Source organism: Camelus ferus, chromosome 8 (genome assembly GCF_009834535.1).
Source record: "Camelus ferus isolate YT-003-E chromosome 8, BCGSAC_Cfer_1.0, whole genome shotgun sequence".
In the NCBI taxonomy this organism is placed as follows: domain Eukaryota; kingdom Metazoa; phylum Chordata; class Mammalia; order Artiodactyla; family Camelidae; genus Camelus; species Camelus ferus.
The window spans coordinates 13382304-13403973 of NC_045703.1; the positions used below are offsets into that span (position 1 = coordinate 13382304).

A 21670-nucleotide genomic window follows, 5' to 3' on the forward strand; every position below is an offset into this window, starting at 1 on the left:
TGGATACCACTAAATTGCATTTTCTCTAGTGGCTGGATTCCCGTGACTATTGCATTTACATGAACTAATGTATTGTTTTCCCCTTTATTGTCCACTGGAGAATAAGATCACTTTGCTTCCTTAAGCTTTATAATAAAATGATATAGAGGTCATTACTTAATTCATTTAAGTAATTCCAAATTAGATATCATTATACTGTCCATATGCATGCCAAAAATTAATTACAATAAACTTAATTAAAAGGAAGCATTTTTTGTATAATTCAGGTTCAACTATAGCATAGGATGAAACTTAGCTAATATATACATAATTTTCTCTCATGTATCTTTTTTTCTTTTGGAAGCAAATCAATATGTATGTTATGCATATAGAGTCAAAATTTGACTACATTATGCTTCAGGCTCTGTGACTTTTCCTACTTTTTCATATGTCAAACAATAAAAATGTTTTTATGCATGTTAGATGATTTTGTGCTACCTGGGCCATATTTTCATTTTATTTCATAATATCTAAATAACTTTTTATGTGTCTAACCTTTTTTGCATTACTTTTCAAATTATCTTCTGACTTGGGATTTTATGAAGCTATTTATTCAAAACCTTTAAGATGACCTTTCTCTTGAGCATAACCCAATTTTAAAATACATTTGATGATTATATCATCAAACAATATTAATGGAGCATCTGCTGTATATAAAACATATGGATCATAATCTTAGAACTATGAGTAGTAAGTAGAGTAATATATTTAATGTCTTCTATTTCTAGAATATTTGCCATTAAAGTCTAATGGTGAACAAAAACTATTAATCACCATATTTAAAAATGAGATCATATTTTCAACTTATACACTTTCACCTAATGCTTTTGCTTTGTCCTTCCAAGCATATCATTCACTCTTTTCAAATTTAAGAATAAATCAAATTAATTTATTTAATAATAGAGTCAGTAATACATTTGTGAAGTTTTCCATTAGTTAAATGTATTTTCTCAAAATAAAAGCTCTACAAAATTATAAAAATATTTTAAAATTATAAATGCTATATGTGGACCATTATAACTTTCTTGATAATTTTTTATAAAATTGATATACTTGTCACTGAATAGCTTTCAACTTAATAGCAATTTGTTTTAGCACTGTGTAGCCACACACACACATGTGAGCATTGACATGCATATTATTAATTAGGATGATGAAATGCTTTACATACTGGTATATGACTAGGTGAAAACTGACGAATGCTTCAGTAAACTGGAGAGATTTCTTTCAGGTCAGTGGTTTTTAGAGAAATAATTTTGTATTCTGGGGACATTTTGGAGATTTCTAGGGTCATTCTAATATTCAGTATTATTGGCTTCAACAGCTGGCATTTAGCAGGTGACTGGTGAATGATGAATGCTATAAATCTTTCAATGCACAGAACAGTCTCATGAACAAAACAAAAAGTGTTCCATGGTTTGTACAATTTCCGAGAGTTTCATCATACATTATGTGTGTATATAAAACCTTTTATAAATATCTGAGTCAAAATCTTAACTTCATTTTACATACTGACAGAAAATATTTTTACAAAACTTCAATAATCATTGGCTTTTCCAGAAATGAAATTTTTATGTTAATGAGAAAAATATTATGTTTTATTCAGGAATTTATTAGAGATTTTTAACCACATTGGAACTTTACATCATCCTGCTTTGAATTTCTAGTATGAAATTTCCCTTGCCAGTCTTCAGTTACAGCTGCCACGACCACAGTTATTTTGACCTTGGGTGCAAATGGCTAAGGACATCCATGTGTCTTCTGGTTCAGTCATTCCTACTAAGGATATATGTTCCATACATAACTACATTCAATTACAAATTAGTGTCCTTTATATCTTCTTATATTAGAGTTAGGACATCATCTTGATTTTTTAAAAAATATTAGATGTGTAGGTAGGTTATATCTATAAACTCTATTATATGAAGTAAAGAGGGTGCCACATAAAAACAAAAAATATATTATGAGACAGACAGAAATATATTAAAAAACAAAGTATTGATCTGATTTGGTATCTATTTTGAGAGATATTAAATAATTAAATACTGAAGGAGATGAGGGCTGTATTTAAAGGCCAGAAATAAGAAACCTGATTTTCTTAAGCATGGGCCTATCAGCAAATTGAAGGGGATGTTTGCCTGTTGTCAATGGTAGCAAAAGCTCTATGTTGAAATAAGGAAGAACTTTGGAAAAGTCATCAGTCTGTGCACTTTACATATAGATACATAAGTTTATGTAAAATCACCCTCATATATATGATATTACATAATTAAAAATCTATTAAAGTTGTTTTGCTGATATTTAGTTATTTTCCTTTGCTTTTATATTTTATCAATATAATTTTTGTAAAAATCAGTACAAATTAAACTATATCAAAAATTGTGATGTCATAAAACATCTAAGAAAAAAATTTGTATAAAATTTTTTAAAGTATTACATTCATACCTTAGAGATATTGTGAATTTGGTTCGAGACCACTGCAGTAAAGCAAATAACGCAGTAAAGCAAATAACACAGTAAAGGGAGCCACAGGAATTTTTGATTTCCCAGTGCATATAAAAATTATGTTTACACTGTAATGTAGTCTATTAAGTATGCAATGGCATTGTGTTCAAAAAACAATGTACACATCTTAATTTTTTAAATATTTTGTTAAAACCTGCTCACCACCATCTGAACCTTCAGTGAGTCAATCGTTTTGCTGGTGGAGGGTCTTCCCCCATACCAATGGCTGCTGGCTGATCAGGGTGGCGATGGCTGAAGGTTGGAGTGGCTGTGACAGTTTCTAAAATGAGGCAACAATGAAGTGTGCATCATCAATTAACTCTTCCTTACAGGAATGATTTCTCTGTAGCATTCAATGAAGTTTGATAGCATTTTACCCACAGCAGAAGTTCTTTCAAAACTGGAGTCTGTCTTCTTAAACCCTGACACTGCTTTATCAACTAAGTATATGTAATATTCTAAATTCTTTGTTGTTATTTCAATAATCTTCACAACGTCTTCACCAGGAGTAGATTCCATCTCAAGAAACCACTTTCTCTGCTCATCCATAAAAGCGACTCCTCTTCTGTCCATGTTTTGCCATGAGATTACAGCAATTCAGTCACATCTTCAGGCTCCACTCCTAATTCTAGTTCTCTGGCTGTTTCCACCACATCTGTAGTTATTTCCTCCATCAAGTCTTGAACCCCTCCAAGTCATCCACCAGGGTTGGAATCAACTTCTTCCAAACTCCTGTTAATGTTGCTATTTTGACTTCTTCCCATGAATCATGAATGTTCTCAATGACATCTAGAAAGGTGAATCATTTTCAGAAAGTTTTCAATTTATTCCGCCCAGATCCATCAGAGAAATGACTCTCTATGGAGTCTGTAGGCTTATGAAATATATTTCTTAAATAATTAGAACTGAAAGTCAAAATGCCTTCTTGATCCCTGGATGTTGTGTTAGCAGGCATGAAAATGACTTGAATCTCATTGTCCATCTCCATTAGAGCCTTTGGATGAACAGGTGCATTGTCAATGAGCTGTAATATTTTGAAAAAAAATCTTTTTTTTTTCCTTTTTTCTGAGCAGTAGTTCTCCACAGTGGGCTTAAAATATTCCATAAATTATGCTTTAAACAGGTGTACTTTTATGTAGGCTTTATTGTTCCACTAGTAACACAGGTAGAGTAAATTTATCATAATTCTTAAGGGCCCTAGGATTTTCAGAATGTTAAATGAGCAGTAGCTTCAACTTCAAGTGACCAGCTGCATTAGCCCCTAGCAAGAGTCAGCCTGCCCTTTAAAGCTTTGAACTCAGGCATCGACTTCTCCTCTCTAGGTATGAAAGTCCTAGATGACATACTCTGGCAATAGAAGGCTGTTCCATCTACATTGAAAATCTGTTGTTTAGTGTAGGCACCTTCATTAATGATCTTGGTTAGACCTTCTGGAGAACTTGCTGTAGCTTCTACATCAGCACATGCTGCTTCATTTTGCACTTTTATGTTATGGAGACGGCTTCTTTCCTTAAACCTTGTGAATCAACCTCAGCAAGCTTCAAAGTTTTCCTTTGCAGCTTCCTCACCTGTCTCAGCCTTCACAGAACTGAAGAGAGTTAGGGCTTGGCTCTGGATGAGGTTTTGGTGTCAAAGAATGTTGTGACTGGTTTAATCATCTCTCCAGACCACTCAAACTTTCTCCATCTCAGGAACAGGGCTTTTGCATCACTCCTGTGTTCACTGGAGTAATACTTTTCATATTCCTCCAAGACTTCCCTTGCATTCACGACTCAGCTGTACAGAACAAGAGGCTTCAATTTTGGTCTATTTTGGTTTTCCACAAGCCTTCCTCATTAAGCTTAATCATTTCTAGCTTTTGATTTAAAATGAGAGTCATGTGACTCTTCACTTGAACAACAGAGGCCAGTATAAGGTTATTGATTGGCCTAATTTCAGTATTGTTGTGTCTCAGGGAATAGGGAGGCCTGAAGAGAGGGAGAGAGATGGGGAAACAGCAGGTCAGTAGAGCAGTCAGAGCACACACAACGTTCGTCTGTTAAGTTCTCCTTCTTATATGAGTGTGGTCCATGATACCTCAAAACAATTAAATAGTAACACCAAAGATGACTTAACATTGATCACCATAGCAAATAAGAAAAAGTTTGGAATATTATAATAATTGCATATGATACAACCGAGCAAATGCTGTTAGAAAATGTGCTAATGGACTTGCTTGATGCAGGATTGCTGCAAACTTTCAATTTGTAAAAAATGAAGTATCAGTGAAGTGCAATGAAGTGAAGTGAGATAAAATGAAACATGCCTGCAATTATTTTTGATAATCATCACAGATGTTAATCAAAATAAAATTTGCTTGTTAAACTGCAATTGTTACAGATCTTTTTCTAATTAATTAATGCCATAGGAATTTCTTAGGAATTTAACACATACCTTCAGTGTATTCAGTAGGGCGTATTACTCATCAAAATTGATTTTTAAATATAATAGACACAATTCAAATATAGTTGACTAAATCTTGAAATACTTGAGGAACATAGAAATTGTGAGTCCCTCTTTAAGTAAACAAGGTAAAGCAAATAAACAAAACCCAGAATATTATTCAGCACAAGAATCTTGTCAAAGATGGAGAGGAAATCTCTGAAAATGAATTAAAGATGAGTGTAAAATATATTTAAACATGGACATAAAATTAAAGAATCCTAAAATCATGCTTACATATGCTATACAAAAAATTAAAAAATAACAAAAAACAAAAAACAAACCAAACTTAGAAATAAAGGACCTTAGGATAAACTGTATGTGTAGCAATTTTCTTATTTTTAAAAGGAATATACCAAGAGATTTAAGTGCTTAATTTGAAATTTTAATCAAAATCAACAAAATCATAAAACAAGATATAATGAGCCAAAGTTAAAAGGAAAGATACAAAAACATTCTAATTTTCTAATCTTTATAGCAAGATTTTAGTAGATGATCTCTGAAGTTGTTCAGTGAAGAAATAGACCAGGTTATATAATTTTAAAAAGATCAAAATATGCCAAATATTACAAATTGTAAGCCATAAATCACATCACAAGCTAATTCATAAAGAAATCAAATGTAATTCATAGAGTAAAATAGGTAACAAAAGGATTCTATAAACACAGATACACACACAGATAAATCTATAATAATTGTTAAAATAGCTGGGCTATAGAACTAAAACAAACCCAGTTCTATATTGTTTAAAAGAGATTCATAACAATTTGAAAATGTAAGCAATAGAATAGAGGGAAACGAATAGAAATGCTAACTAAAATAAAATGGGAACTACAGACTACATTAGCTATATTTTATCACTGTAGCCTTCAAAACACAGGATTAAACCAGATATAAAGTAGTCTACATTTAGTTTTATGTTAACATACTAGTAACACTTGCTTCAGGTCAATGTCAGTCTGCTATTAATGTAGATTCTGGAGAGTATTGAAGAATATGATCAAATACAAATATGACAGGAAAGTCATATGAAAAATAAATAGCTTTCTCCAAGCAGACTGGTGAAAATTGAAATACTGTGTAGTACTCAGTGCCCTCCAGGGTTTGGGAAAAGCAGCATTCTTAAAATCAGTACTGAAAATGTAAGTTGCTAATATCTTTCCAGGGAGCACTCTGATATGATTTACTGAAGTTAAAAAAAAAAAGGAAAAAAATGGTATTCCTTCTGATTAGGCAAATCCTGAAAGGGAGTTAAGTATGGATGCTCTTTATAGGATACACCAATGTATTTGTACAAGAACTTCCATTACTTATAATTCTTATTGCAACAGATAAAAACTTGGCATAACTTCCATGTCTTCAGAAGGTAAAATATTATGGCACATTCATACAATGGAACACTTGCAACCTGTGAAAACAATATATGCTAATTTGGATCGATATCCAAGATATGTCATTAAATGAAAAGTGGAAGCTTTAAAGCATTGTATATGGCCAGGATATGATCTCTATTTTGAAAATTGAAAAAAATACAATAAATAAATAAATATATATAGGTAGGTAGGTAATAGGTTGACATGAAAATGTTAATGCTAAACAATAAGGGAATGCACAAAGCTTTGTAAATGTTCATCAAACATCTAAAATGTTGACTGTACTGTGTCAAAAGAAATTTGAAACACTCAAAAATTGGGACCAAATAGTTTTTTTTTAACTGCAGTTCATCAAATTATGAAAAGGTGATTGCACACACACACAAATCTACTCTCTTGAAGGCTTTAAAAATAAAACAAGTATCAAGTAATCAATATACAAAATGCAGGAACCAAGTGATATATGTGACCTTAAATTTGTACCTCCATTCTGGGCCACTACCCAAATACTGATACTGCCTTATACTCCAATTGCTTGGCAGACCTCTGGATGTATATGTGTGATAAATGTCTCAAATTTGTTACAGCTAAATGCAGATTTCTAGTTTCTACCTCAGATTTCTTCCCACCAAACCATCCTTTTAGTAAACAGTGCTATAGTCCCCAAGCTATTAAGACCTAAAAGGAAGGACTCATTCTAAAATGATTTCTTTTCCCACCTCCTACAATTAATCTATCAGTTAATACTGCAGATTCTTTTTTGGAAGTATATCCTGACACACTACTCCTAACCCTCTGCATGTTCTAAATCTCTTACCAAGTCATATGTTGCTGGATCATATCATTTTCTGGGTTATTGAGCTCTCCTTAAATCTGAGAATAACTTAGGAAGAATTAAATATTCTTGCACAAAATATCTCGTCCGTTAAAAAGTGTCATGTTTTAAAAATGCTTGTGGAGTAGCAAATAGTATTATGACTAAAATTGGTATTACTGAAGCACGCAACTACATAATTATTTAGGCAATATATATATAGGACAGCATGTAATTTACCATCCCAACCCAAATACTTTTCAAAGTGAATGAGCGTTATTAATAATCAATATAATATGGTTAAACCAAGTATGACATGGACAGCCTTATGTGACTGTCCTTTAAAATTTACCTAGCTTTTTTCAGTGACGTGGGAGGAGCAAGTGAGAAGGCCTTGAAGGGGAGTAACTGTGTTCTCTAACTTTATTTCAGGTAAACGTAAGCATGTCTGATATGGCTGGCAAAAGACTAACCTGCCCAGTAATTAATCGACTCAATCCTCCTCTATGACCCGGATCTAGTACTGACAACTTTATAAAAGAGAAAACTATTCATTAAGAAAAATTATTTATGGAATTATATATGCATTTGTAATGCATATCTGTAAAAATTATGTATAAAAAAGAGAATATTATTTATAAAATAAGGTGGAGAAGAAGAATTAGAATGAGCACCATTGCTCTGAGTATGTCAGAGCATCGACTATACTGCCTGCCATTCACAAGCTCAGTGATCCTTGGCAAATTGCATTAAATGGCCATGTTTTTCACATGACAAGAAGGATCTGAATTAACTGAACTTTAACGTTCTTGCTGGCTCCAAACACCTGCCTTCATATAAATTTATGAGTGTAGTGACTTAGGTTCAGAAGGTTAATTTTCATTAATCATAACAAACGAAGTGATTTGACATTGCTCTTCTCAGCTCATTATCATTTTTATATGATGATTTTAAATGTCCTCTGAATAAGTCGGCAAAGGATACTTGAAAACCATAACAGTTTAGACCAAAGATTATCACTCTATTTTAGAGTTCTTTCTCCCTTATGCTTTCTTTTTCTTATGCCTTCTTTGGATGTGTTTGCAATATCCAAAGAAATAAATGTGGTGTGTCATAAAATGTATACTCATTAACATGGCATCTCAAAACCCACAATACCTAAGGTGGTGCCTGCGTATAAAGAAGACCCAAGAATGTGGGTTCAATACATTTAATAAATAACTGATCTACTGAAAGTTGTGTGCATATGAAATGAGGAAACACAGGTTAAAAACCAGTATCTCTCTCAACTCCAGAAAAAAACAAAATTCCTTCTTTGTTGATAGCCAATCTGGCTGTCACCATTAAACCTACAAATACTTCAACTACATTTACATGAAACACAGACTAAATTTCACAATTATCTTGAAACAGAGAAAACCACATTAATGTGTGGACAATATTGGCTACATGGGAATTGCTATGGGAATTAATTTTGTGTGCATGCTATTAAAATAGAGTCTCATCAGAATTTGAAAATTCATTGAAATCTATACTTAAAATTGGTATAAATATACTTAAATGTACTTCTTATACTTGAAAAATTATTTTTAACAATTTAAAAACAATAACTGTGAATTGCATTCACATATTCAAGAATATGGATATTTATAATTCTGATAAAGCTTTAAAAATCATCTGAAAATTCTTGGCCTTTTCATCAATAGCTTAGATGAATAATTGCACTGAATGAAAAATTGAGTTTGAATAACCCTTTATGTTAACAATATATGCACACAGGATATATCATGACACCTCCCCTGCCTTATCATCCCATCATGTAAGAGTAGGTTAATTTCCTCTCTTAAGAATTCACAGAATGTTTGTATCCAAAGGCAGAGATTATTATGTTCCCCTTCTCGTCACCTTTTCCCCACTGCAGACTCTAAGTGTCTTTTCAGCACCTCACTTATTTATTCAATCATTATACATTGAACACATTTTCTGGGGTCCTCTCTCTATGCCAGACACTATCGTGTACCAGCATATGCTGATGGTGCTGACGCACGAGTGAACAAGACAGCCATCGTTCCTGCCTGCAGAGCACTTACACTGTTGGCAACTAAAGAACAGAGCTCCTGGGGCATTTGCAATAAAACCTATTAGTGTTGTATTAGAATTAGTGCCTTCCTTGAGATAAAGCTAGAAATTTGTTCACCTCAGTATTAATTCATTTAGGTCGGTGCCAATCACATAGAAAATGCAAACATACATTTAAGGAATGAATGTTGGAATGAATGAATGAATACTCTCAGTAGAATTTACTATTAATTTAAAATATATCACCTTTAGGCATAAGATTAGGTATTTCAAACTTGTTTTGTGCTGATCTCAGCCCACCAATAGTGATGCCGTTGTCTAGGAATGGGGCACTCACCTGGATGTCCCCCCCCTACTCTGCCCCAACCGAGGCATTTCCCCATCTGGAGCCAATTTTGCTGCAGGACTGGCCATTGTGGTTCTTATTATGATTGTAAGATGCACCTCAGCAACAACCACCAGGGAATTTTGACAAAACAAGTTTTATAAACACAGATTGTGGAGGAGGGTACCTGGCTCTCCTGGGGCCATGCAGCAAGGTCACATCTTAGGTGCAGAGACAGAGCAGCCCTGGGGTTCTGCCTTTATTGGTGTTGAGGAAGGAGGACCTAAAGTTTCTCTCTATTGCTGAATTTTACTCTATTAGTGAATTTCAGGCATAAAAGTGGGAATTAAAGTGCGGGAAGGGAAAAGCAGGGTCACACAAATGGTTAGTTTTCAAGGTCAAACAGGTTTTTCTAAAAAGGGGAAGTTCATGAGTGGGGCAGCTTGGCCTGCTACCTAGCTGTGTAGCTGGCAGTGTTTAAGTTTGTTTAAGATGAATGTCTTTGAAATGAATGCACTGGCAATCAAAAGCCTAATGTCGGGCACTTATATTACAGTCAACAATTGTAGTAACTTTCAGGCTCTCACACTACTTTGTTGCGTATTTGCTGTGCTTTTGTTTTTTTTTCAGATGCAGCTGTTCTCTCAGCCACGTTGACGGATTCCGTGTTCTCACCATTGAAGGGTGCGTAGGAAACGAGAGTACATCAGTGCTCAGCCTCTGCCAAGTCCGTTGGCACAACTGCAGCTGTCTGCAAAGACATGAAAGACACATCTGTGAAACAGAAACTGAGGATTGTCCATCTGTGCTCTGCAAAACTGCAGCAACAGGTACACCTTTCAGTGGCTATTTCTTTTGCAAATGTGTTCCAGGATTTCCAGGCAAGTGCTTCCTGAGAGATCAAATTCCCTAGTGGATCGTGGTGTTCACACACTTATTTAATTCATCTCCAGTGTGTCTAATGATGGTACTGTAGTCTGCTTTCTCATTTGGCAGAGCAAAACTATCTTCACTTGGAATGATAGGATTGCTTCCTTGGGCAATTACACTGCTGACTACACAGCTTTGGTTTATGCAAATGCGGTTGATAAGTCAGGGCTGCACCACGGAGAATATGATGCACGTGTCAAAGGTCTGAAGAGAAAAACAGGCCACCATAACCTCCGAATAATTTTGCTTAAACAGCTTCAGTATCCCCTTCAACCTCCACTTTGGCCACCTACGCACACTGAATGCCAATTTTTTCTCCCTTTAAAAGCAAAATGTGGTCTCAGTATTTTCTAGGTCAGTTTAATGCCCCCACATTAATAAGATTTAAAAAAAAAACCATAAAATCACAATAATACTATATCCTCTGTAAAATCATAGAGGACAAGATTCACAGGGGCTGTGTAGTAATAAGGCAGCTTTTGATATAAAAATAACAGAAATTAAGCATTCAAATTTATGTTAATTGGGTTTTTATGCTTATTCTTATATTGAAGTGATTGTTCATAATAATATCAAAACATTATAATTGCCTTATAAAAAGCAGTACAGAGGCCACACAAGAAGAAAATGATATTGTCACTTTTAAATCCCACCCAGCTTTAAATAAAATGATGAAAAAAAAAACATTTTAGGCAGTTTGATATCCCATTTTATTAAGCAGACCCAGCTCTAGAAGTTATTTGGATTTCCATCTTAAAATGAAAAATATTTTTTTCCGATTTGATATTTAAAGTAATCTGCTGAAGGTTTTGGAGGCAATTTAAAAAGATAAGTTCCAAAAATGGAAATGGCAGTATCATTGGAATAAATGTATGACCATCCAGATTAGCTTTGTAAAGATGAAAATATATTTGTGTGTACAGATTTTGGTAAGCTTGCCAACAAGTTGGTCCCATTACTTCGCATTTTATATTTCAAATGTGTTCTTAGCAAAAACAAAATGCCATAAAATGTGCTAGTATTGCTGAATATATCTGCCTTAGGAAAAAACACGTAACATATTCACCTGTTTTTATTACATACGCTATCTTCCAAAATTTAACATTAAGCAGCAATTATACATAAAGTAGAGTAAAGAATGAAATTAACTCTTCTTAATATCATTATTAACAGAAAATGTCATTTGGTATTTGCATATGTGCACACATAATCAATGAGCAATTTATTATTTTATACATTAAGACTGAATATTACAGTTACCCATCATATGATCACTAAATATGTATTTTATATATATATATACACTCTTCATATAGTTAAACTGCACATATACCTGGTACTTACCGTTGATCTACAGTTGAAAATTGGTATGACTCACTTCCCAGCTGGGAATTAAAAATATAAGTATTTCTCTTTGACTGTTCAAATCAAACTCAATTTAAGATTTACAACTGAATTAATGGGAAAGCCTGTGTCTTCTATGAGGTTTTTCTATTTCCACTGAATTGTAAATAATTCTGTGGGCTCCCTCGTTCAAAATAGTCAGTCCTATATCTAAAGTCTTTACACAGCAAAATGACAAGGAACAAAATGAACTGAACATTAACAAGATGCAGTTACTCCCACTGAAAGCAGAGTATTTGAGGGCAGGTTAGAAGAGGATGCCCCTCCTCCCCGCTCCCTGCTCTCCCTCCATCTGGGTTCCTCCTCTCCGTCCAGGCTCTCCTTCTCCACCTGTCTCTCTTCCGGTCCCCTGGTTCACCCCCTTTCCATCTCTCCCCTTCCATCTGATTTCGACTCCTCTCTTCCCGCCTCAATCTGGTGTCTCCTCCTCCACCTACCAATTCATGTGTTTCCACCAGAAAATTTAAGCTGTTATCACAGCTTTCATATCAGCTGTAATCACCTCTTTTTGATACCCATCATCTTGGGGAGGAAATTTTAGCCTTATGATTGGATTTCCATGTTAGATGTGGTCTCTCTGTCTCCAGCCCGGAGGATCACAAACTTTTGTGCTCACAGGAACCACTGGGAGGGCTTGTTAAGACATGGTGTTGACCCGCCTCTCATCCACAGCCTAACAGGTCTGGGTGATACTGCTGCTTCTGGTTCCTGAATCACATTTTGAGAGCCATTCTTCTATCCTGTTAAATTATTAAGAGCGCTCATGACTAAGATGTAAAATTCAGTTTCAAGTAAGACCTGACATTCAGGACTGCGTGAAGAAGTTTATATCAGAGGTCCACTCCAGTGATCACACTGCCCCAGATGGTCCCGAATGGACTACCTTCCACTGGAGGGTAAACACTGACATCCCTGGCCAGAATCTACCCTCAGATGCTTCCTTTCATTTTCCTGTCTGTTTCGAATAGAGGCTGAATTAACCTAGCCTGGGTGCTGTTTGATATGCATTTCTTTGCAGTGCTTTCTAAATGGACTGTTATTTCAGGTTTGCTTTCCAATTGTGTCCATGAGTCCCTATGGCATTTCAAGATAAGATTTGTAAGTTACCTGTCCATTTTGTTTATTCTTTCGTTGTTAACTTCCAGATTCACTGCATCATTAATACAGATTAGGGTAATCAATAGTTGCATTTTGGTGGTTTTTGCTTTCATTTTGAAAGCATACAGAGTAGTGAAATTTTTGTTTACAATTTTGCCAACTGTAGAGAATTCCTGGGGATCTGAAGGAAAAGGGGCTAAGAAAAATCCCTTCAATTAAACAGAAATAGTGTTGCAGTTTATGAGTAGTGAGTATATTGAGAGCAAGAAGAAGGAATGCTGGATGCAGATGAGTCATCTATTATTGGCTCAGCATATCATCATTTTTTTAAGAATAACACTTGGACATTTGGTTATAATACATATGGTCTGTGAATATTCTTTAAAACTTCTGTTTCTATATCTTACTTATTAGGTTGAGGATAAGAATAATTCTGGAGATATTTCAGAAAAAGAATTTTAGGTGCCATCTTGTTGCAGTAGATGTAGCCAGCGTCCAGATCCTTGCTCCCTCCCAGAAAGAATTCAGAGACAATGCGTGGAAGTTATGAAACTTAAGTGAGGATTTATTAAGGGATAGATAGTACACTCTCAAGGGGAGAGCAGGCAGGCTCAGGTGAGCGGCTGCCCTGAGTTTCTTTGGCAAGTTAGTTACATAGGATGTAAAAATGAATGGGCGGAATATTCACTGGGGAAGGACGGGTTTGGGGTCCTATTCCTTGACTTTCATTCCAACTCCACCTTCCCAGGGAAGGAGGGATTTTTGTCTTTATTTATTCTGGATCGGAAGTGTCATGGCTTCAATGCATGATGAGTATGTCTAATCTGCAAGGCTAATTTTATTGAAATGAAGGCATATTGAGCAAAAGGTTATGTTTGGACACTAGCGATTCATGTCTTTTCCCACTTTTCTTTGTTGGCCTCCAGGACACTTCTCACCCCACTAGTGTGTAACTGCTTATTAGCCTAGAGATTTTCTTTCTCTGTCCACGTAGTGCCTACGTGATGTGTGGTTTCCTGTACTTGGTCCGTGTCCCTCCTTTCGGCCCAGTTCCTACCATTTGGCCTGTGTCCCTTTTTCTCTGCTTATATCCAGCTATCTGTCTGCTCTAACAATCTCAGATGTAACATATCCAAGTGTTTGGATTTCATTTTCAAGAACAAAAATATTTGTCCACCAGACTCCCATACGGTTTTGATAAATAGCAAAATGCATAATCACTTTATCTCTTTACAGATGTCAGCTTACACATAAACATAAATGGGTGTCCATACACAAACACAATATAAATAGACACCCTCATGACAGTTATTTTTTAATAAGTTCTAATTTTAATAAGTTTTAGTAAGTTCTACTAACATTTCTAAAATTTTGCCTTTTTTATTTGAGGTTTGCCATTTAGTGTATATTCAAAAATCTTCAGTTCGTTTTATAGTCCATATTCCTATAAAATATGCATATTTTCTCAATTAATAACTCTTTCTGGGATACCCCTTTAATATTGTTGTTTTATTGCCTTTGTCTTAAGTATAGAGATTTCAGTCCATATTTGGTTTAATTGTTTCTATCTGGGCTTAAATATACCTCACTATTTGATTTCCACTTATTTATCTGTCCTATTTTATTTTATCTACATTCTTATATTCTTTTGAACAGGGTAAGTATTTTGTCATTCAATTCCCCCTCCCCCATTAAGTTGATATTTACACACATTTTCATTACTCTTTAAGTGCTTACCTTATGGATTACAACATTTGTAATTAGCTTACTATATTTTAATAAAAATCATTACTTTTACCACATTTCAGATTGTGCACAGATCTTAAACATTTTAACCACATTTAACTCCTTCCATACATGTGCACATTTTTGTAGATGTCCTACATATATTTAAAACTGTGCAAGACATTATTATTAAATTTATATGGCCAACAGTTGCCTAAACTGACCCACATTGTACCTTTTTATTGCTTTTACTTCTTTTGTATCTCCAAGCTTCCAACTGATTCCTTTTACCAAATATATAATAATCACTATTTAACATGTCTTTTAAGCATTTCTGCTATGATGAATTCTCCATTTTCCATCTGTCTGAATGTATTTTTATTTCGGCTTTATAAAGATATTTTAGAGTAAAGGCTCATAAATGAGTTGAATGAAGGAACTGTAACTACAAGGTAAGTATCTTGGCAGTAATATACTTAAAGATGTATGTCCTAGTCTATATGATATACGTATACATATATGTGTATGTATGTATCTATATGTACCTACCTGCCTATCATGTGATATCACTAGTCCTATTGTATCTTTGCCTTCTTTTTATTGGTTCCTTTTGTTTTATTTTATAAAGCATATCATGGCACAGAGAATTTAGCAAAAGGCTCAGAAAATGGAGATAGCAGATGTTTCACACAATTTATGCCACAACTTGAACCATTTACCCCAAGTTTTTACTTAGAGAATTCCATCATCCACAAGTTTGAGATGCCTGTATATGGATTACATTCTGAAAAGCAGAAAATAGAAATGGAGACAGATATTTAACAAATAAAAATTTCATGTATTTTAAGATAATTATCCCATAAATATGTAATTTCATTTACAAATTAGTGCATATTTAGTCCTATTAATTACATCCTGCTCAGTTCAGTGTATGGTTGAAATATTGATGAAATCAAAGGAATAATAGTGGGAATAATATTTCTTCCTACATTGATCCTTGGGTGTTGAGCTTAGTGATGCTTGATCTAACCAAATAGAAATAGAAACATATTTGATATTAGTATTAATTAATAGTATAAAATTAAATAAATGATATAATATTAAAATATACATAATAATATAAATATAGAATATTATTCTAACAATATTTTTCTATAAATTTAGACTATTTAAAATAATATAAAATTAGAAATATATATTAGAAATAGTAATATAACATTAAAGAAAAGACTGCGGCAGAGAGGACAGTTGTTCTTCACTCCAGAAGATTCTTATCCATTCTTTACAGGTTTATATTTAAATTCCTTCCAAAAAGACAAAAAAAAAAGAATTGGACAGGAAATGCCTAACTTTTCAAATGTCAAAGGGATTACAACCTCACTGAAAGTAGGCTGTGTTGTTCTGACTGGCAGCTCTTTAGTTACAGTGCATTTTCTTTCAGATTTGATTTCATTCTAAATTGTGGTTTCCCTAACTCATTAAAATGCAAAATCTATACAAAACAATGTTTGCATAATTATAAAATAATTTACTAAATGTTACATTTCAGGAAGAAACAGGTTATGCACAGGAATTTAATTAGTGATCTGGCAACACCAAATATCTAACATTGGTTCTAATTGTATGCACATCTGGGATTTCCTCCAAAGGGCCTAGATTGCTAAAGGTAAAACATTTATATCACAGTGCTATGAAATGACCATCTTGTAATAAGGAGGATGAACAGCTTTTCAACAGAAGTAATGCAAATTGACATCCCAAGGGAAATGACCCAATATGTATTCATCTTATACATGAGATGTTTGTATTGATATAGTTATCATTTATGTTGAGCTCATTTGCACACTGTAGAGTATTCCAAAGAAAATGGCAGTAAAACTACAAGCATGAGCATCACTGTTTTCTGGGCCAAAGCAGCTGAAGAGAAATGGTTTTTGGTCCTGTTTCAACCAGAGACAGTAATCTCTATAAAGCTCCTTACTTATTTTTCAATTTTCCATTATGTAGGTTGGCATTCTGTTTCCCCTTTGTCTACTTGCCCACATTACTTTATGAAATAGTGAATGGATCTTAAGCTTCCTGAGAGAAATCCAGCATATTAATAGAATGCGGCAATATTATTAGAGTAGAAGACTTCTTTAGCTGTTTCAGACTTTACTTAATTTAATTTTCTTCCATTTTCCCAGTGAAGTTAAAAACCAGCAATGAGTCTGTTATCCTAAAAAGGGGAAGGGAAAAGACCCCAGTTCTTGTCATGCCCGAAAGATAAGAATTCAGACCGGGAGACAAAGCATTCTGTAGTGAAATATTTTAAACAACTTATCAGCAAAGGGAAAGTACACCTCCAAGAATGGGAGGTGGGCTGATCCAAGGGTGGACAGCAGTGGTCTTTGTTTGCCCCCTTCTCTTATACCTATAGGGGGTCTTTTGATTGACTGACAGCTTTTGCTCCTAGAATGTTTAGTCAAGTTTGCCCCCTTTGTGCATGATGCGCACCCTTACCCATGATGCACACAGAAAACCTATGGGGGTTGCCTAAACCACAATGCTAATTGTATTATAATGAGCATTGGGTCATGTCTGATTAGGTCCTTTTCGCTACTGCGTCACTACCGTGCAGTTGTGGCTGTAAGGTTCTAACTAGTTTTCTTGCTGGCATTCATTTAGAGGAATTAAAGCCCCTTTATGCTGAAGATGTTTATACCACCATCTTCCAGATCATCCTCCCTCTCCTCCACCTTATCTACCCACTGCCCTTGCTTACCTAACCTAACAAACCAACTAACAAATCAGCAGTCATACAAACAAAGATAACATAAAATTATAAACACAATCTGCTAATTTTAATTTCATCAAATATCAAAAAGCTCAAATCCACAAAAAATTTAAAACTATGATCCCTAATTTGAATATGAAACTATCCAATATAAATAGGTAGTATGTTACTAATAACTTATTTTAGTATTTTTCTTTTTATTCAAAGTGTTTTTAGTTCTTTCAAAGAAAGAATTATTACTACTCATTAGGTAGGATTTTTTTGTTTGTTTTCATTTCATTGAATTCTAAGTACACAGATAATATCGTTTTATCAATAGTAAAAGTATCATCTGTTAAGTTTTGAAGATAGATATGTACTTCTGTGGGTTTCTGGGTCCCAATTTTTAATTTAGAAAAGGTAGAAACTCTTTAGATTTTAATGCAATGAAGAATCCTTCTTGGTGGGTGGTCAATTATTTTGCCTGATTGAAGAATGTAATGAAACTTGAAGGATGAATGAAATGAAACTGAGATTTAAAAGGCCCCAAGAAATGCAAGGTACCCGTAAACAAGATACAGTATGTGACGTCAATACGTCTATGCTTGGCAGAGATTGGGATAATCCACAAACGCCACATTGTTCGTCTGAAAGTGTGATACATGCACACTGTAAAGTCTGTTTAATTATTATGCTACTGACAAGTGGATGAAAGTAAATGAAAATAGAGGTTGAAATAAACATGTATTTTATTTTATGCAGCTTTAGGTATGTAAATAACATTGCTTAGAATCAATTATACTAGATGCCAATCTAACTTGATATTTTCTGTGTTTATAATATAAACAGGCCTAATGAAGGAGTGGTTAGGAAGACTATTTGAAGTGAGTCAGAATTTCTGTTTCACCACGGGTTGCCCTGCTGTCCCAGGGAGTGTTCTCAGCTATCCAGGCAGCCTCAGGATGGATGTAAGCCAAAACAGCCAGCGACACCAAATTTGGTCACCATCCAGAATATTGATAGGAAATGAGTAAGTTCCAGCAGTACCCCGGGAGTTTTTCTTGCCGTTTTTTCCTGCATATCATTATGAGTTACATGATGTAGTTCTCCAACTGCATCCTCTTTCCATCAGGTACTGAGTTACTTCTGCACTCACAACCCAACTTGGTGTGCCACTAATATTCTGGATTTTTCTATTTAGGGAATTTCTTTTTATTTAATAATTCTCTATGGGTAGATAGTGCATGGTTTCTTTACTTTTTTGTAGTTTTCTAATTTCTCTGATAATTGTATTCTGCTGCCACATTATATAAATAAACTCCCAAAGTCACTGAAGGAAAACACTTCTCTAAAATAGTCATTTTCTGAATAGGAGATAATATGGCTTTTCTTGCCGTCAGGGCACTTCTTAAGAGATTCCTAATCTACACAAGCTTCAAAAATGCTGACCAAATCTAAGAAGTATTATAAAACAACAGCCAAAAATTAAACAGAGGAAAAGTGCTTTTTTGTTTTTGTTTTGTATACCTCAGAAAAGGACGTGATTTCTCTATCTTCTGTTATTTGGCTACAATTTAAAGGTAATCCTAGGCTGGTCTCATGAATAATAAATTGATGGCTTTTAATTTCAATTTTGTAAAAAAAAAAACACTATTCACAGTAAAAATAGCAACAAAATGATTATGAAGTCATATTTCAGAGATCTAGACCAAGTATGTATCAGAAAATGACTCACACTTTATATCCAATCTTCCAATTTGTCCATTTGCTGTCTTAAATTTATCCAGGGAGCTACAATAACTTTTCAAGCTACTGTTGTCTTTGGTGTATATATAGGAATGTTGAGTTTCAAAAATTCTCTTGAAATATATTTCTTTTAAGGGAGTTCATTAATGTTAGTGAGACCTTTAAGCAGAAAGAAAAAAAAAAAAGATTGACAATAGGAATCTATGTCACATCAGAAGATATGGCCAAGAGCAGTTACTCCAATTTACTGAGACCTACGACGTAGCCATAAAACACTGATACCTACAAATATACACGTGTTAAAAACAGAGAGAAAAAAAATTACAGCCTGCTTTTCAAGATAATATTTCATTCCATTTCATTTAATTGGGGATAGAATAGTTCTTACTATATGAATGATACAGAAAGAAAGGTGAATTTTTAAAATATGGCATAATAAACTACAGAGTAATCCACATCTAATGTTTCATAAACAATATGTCAATGTTAAGGCATTTTTAAACACGCCCTAACAAAATAATGCATTATCTATCTATTCATCCATCTGTCTACCAACCTATCTATTTATGCCTCCATACCATATTTCTTACCAAGTCCAAGCTGGTACTGATCACCACAGGCCAATAAATTGAGAAATGAGGTGTTCGTTTATTCAGAAAGCCAGCAGACCAAGAAGCTGGTGAACTAGTGCCCAAAAGAATTGACTTATCTGAGTTAGAATTCAGGAATCTTTTATACTAAATGGGGAGGGAAAGTGGCTGGTCATTGCAAACTTCATGGTGCCAGCCAAACTCCTGGGGAGAGGATGCGATAATTTTTTGTTTTTGTGGCTGTTCTTGCTGCATAGATCTGATCAGGATGTTCCAGTAAACCTCCAACAGGACAAATGTTGTTCTCTGGTCTGCAACTTTTTACCTCTATATGAATGAAAAGTGTTATATCTTTAAAGGTCAAGCCTAGGAATCAGTGCCTTGAGAATGATCCATCGTGTGCATTTTAGGGGACACGTGACATTCTTTTACAAAAGATGCAGAGACAGCATGACTAAGCACAGGAAACAGAGCACAAGGTTAGCGCTAAAGGAATAGATCCAATATGGAGTTAGGTTTATTCTTCTCTCTTGTGTGTTCATTTAACCTACACATACACACCATATCAAATAAAATAAGGTCACAGAGATTAATTACACAATGTAAAACCATTCAGCAGTTATGCCTTTTATATTTATATATCAAATGTGAATGATGAATGGAGTTAAATTAAACCTAGTTATATCTATAAGCCTAGAAATCTTCAAAGAAGAATAGATGGCTCTCATTATGTAACTGATGATGCTAAATATAATAGACACTGACTTGGTCCAGTTTAAGAATTGCAAGCACACATGATAAAAATTTAGTTTTCAATATGCTCTTCCTTGTTGAGGTCTACTTAATAGACAGCTGCTGACTGTTTCCATCAATTTCAGGAGAAGTACTGTATTTTTGTTAATGTTGTAAGTGAAAAACAGATGAAGCATATTATTGAAAATGAAATGACCCAAAGCCAGAATTTCCATATAAGCCTTTTTTAGCAGATTGAAAGACATGAAATTTGGCTAGATTTCTCTTTGAGAACATGGATTTTATCTGGGAGTCATTATCCTTCCTGAAATGTGTGGCTGCAGGAGGCACAGCCCACGATGTGAACAAAGACAGACCCTAAACACAGACAGAACCCACATCCACACAAGAAACAGGCTGTGTATTACCTGGGGGCAAAAGACAGCAATGGCTCCAGATAAAGCTTCATTCGGCTTAGAGTATTGGTGCATTAAATGGGCACAAAACATTTGTATCATTCAGCCTATCACGTGAGGACATTCAGGAAGATTTTAAAAGTGGGCAAGGAAATGGCAAGAAGATAAAAAGAAAATTAATGTACTATTTTGTAGGCAACTATTAAGATTATTTTTGGATTATTTTCATGTATATTAATTAGCATAATATAAAAGTCAGTATGAGACCCATAAACATCTTGCAACATAGAGGAAGAAAACCTAATAATATTGAAGCAAGAAAGTATCTCTTTGTCCAAGATCTGTTACAGATAAAATAAGCTAGTTTGACACAATTGTTTTTCTTCTCTTAAAAAAGCATATATAGTATGAAAAAAAGTTATGTTGACTGAGAACAAAGTAAAAATAGTCATCTGAATAAAATAGATAAATGGAGTTAATAATACAAGAGAATAAATGAAATCTCCATTAGAAGCAGTAAAGAGTAGAATTAGTATAAAAGTCAAAATTGTGATGTGAGGAACAAATATGGAAGATTTTTGTTAAATCTAAATGGAATAGGAAAGATTAGAGGTTATTAACAAATAGGAGGGAAAATGAATTGCTATCTTTGACAACT

The 21670-nt window shown here is 34.2% G+C and overlaps 1 protein-coding gene across 1 annotated transcript in view; it reads left to right on the forward strand.

Annotated features, from left to right (window-relative positions):
- The window catches only part of EYS (eyes shut homolog), a 1185765-nt gene that overhangs the window by 134376 nt on the left and 1029719 nt on the right, over nt 1-21670 (forward strand). The window contains 1 exon segment of the mRNA XM_032484469.1: nt 10247-10497. Coding sequence (XP_032340360.1) covers nt 10247-10497 — 251 coding nt within the window.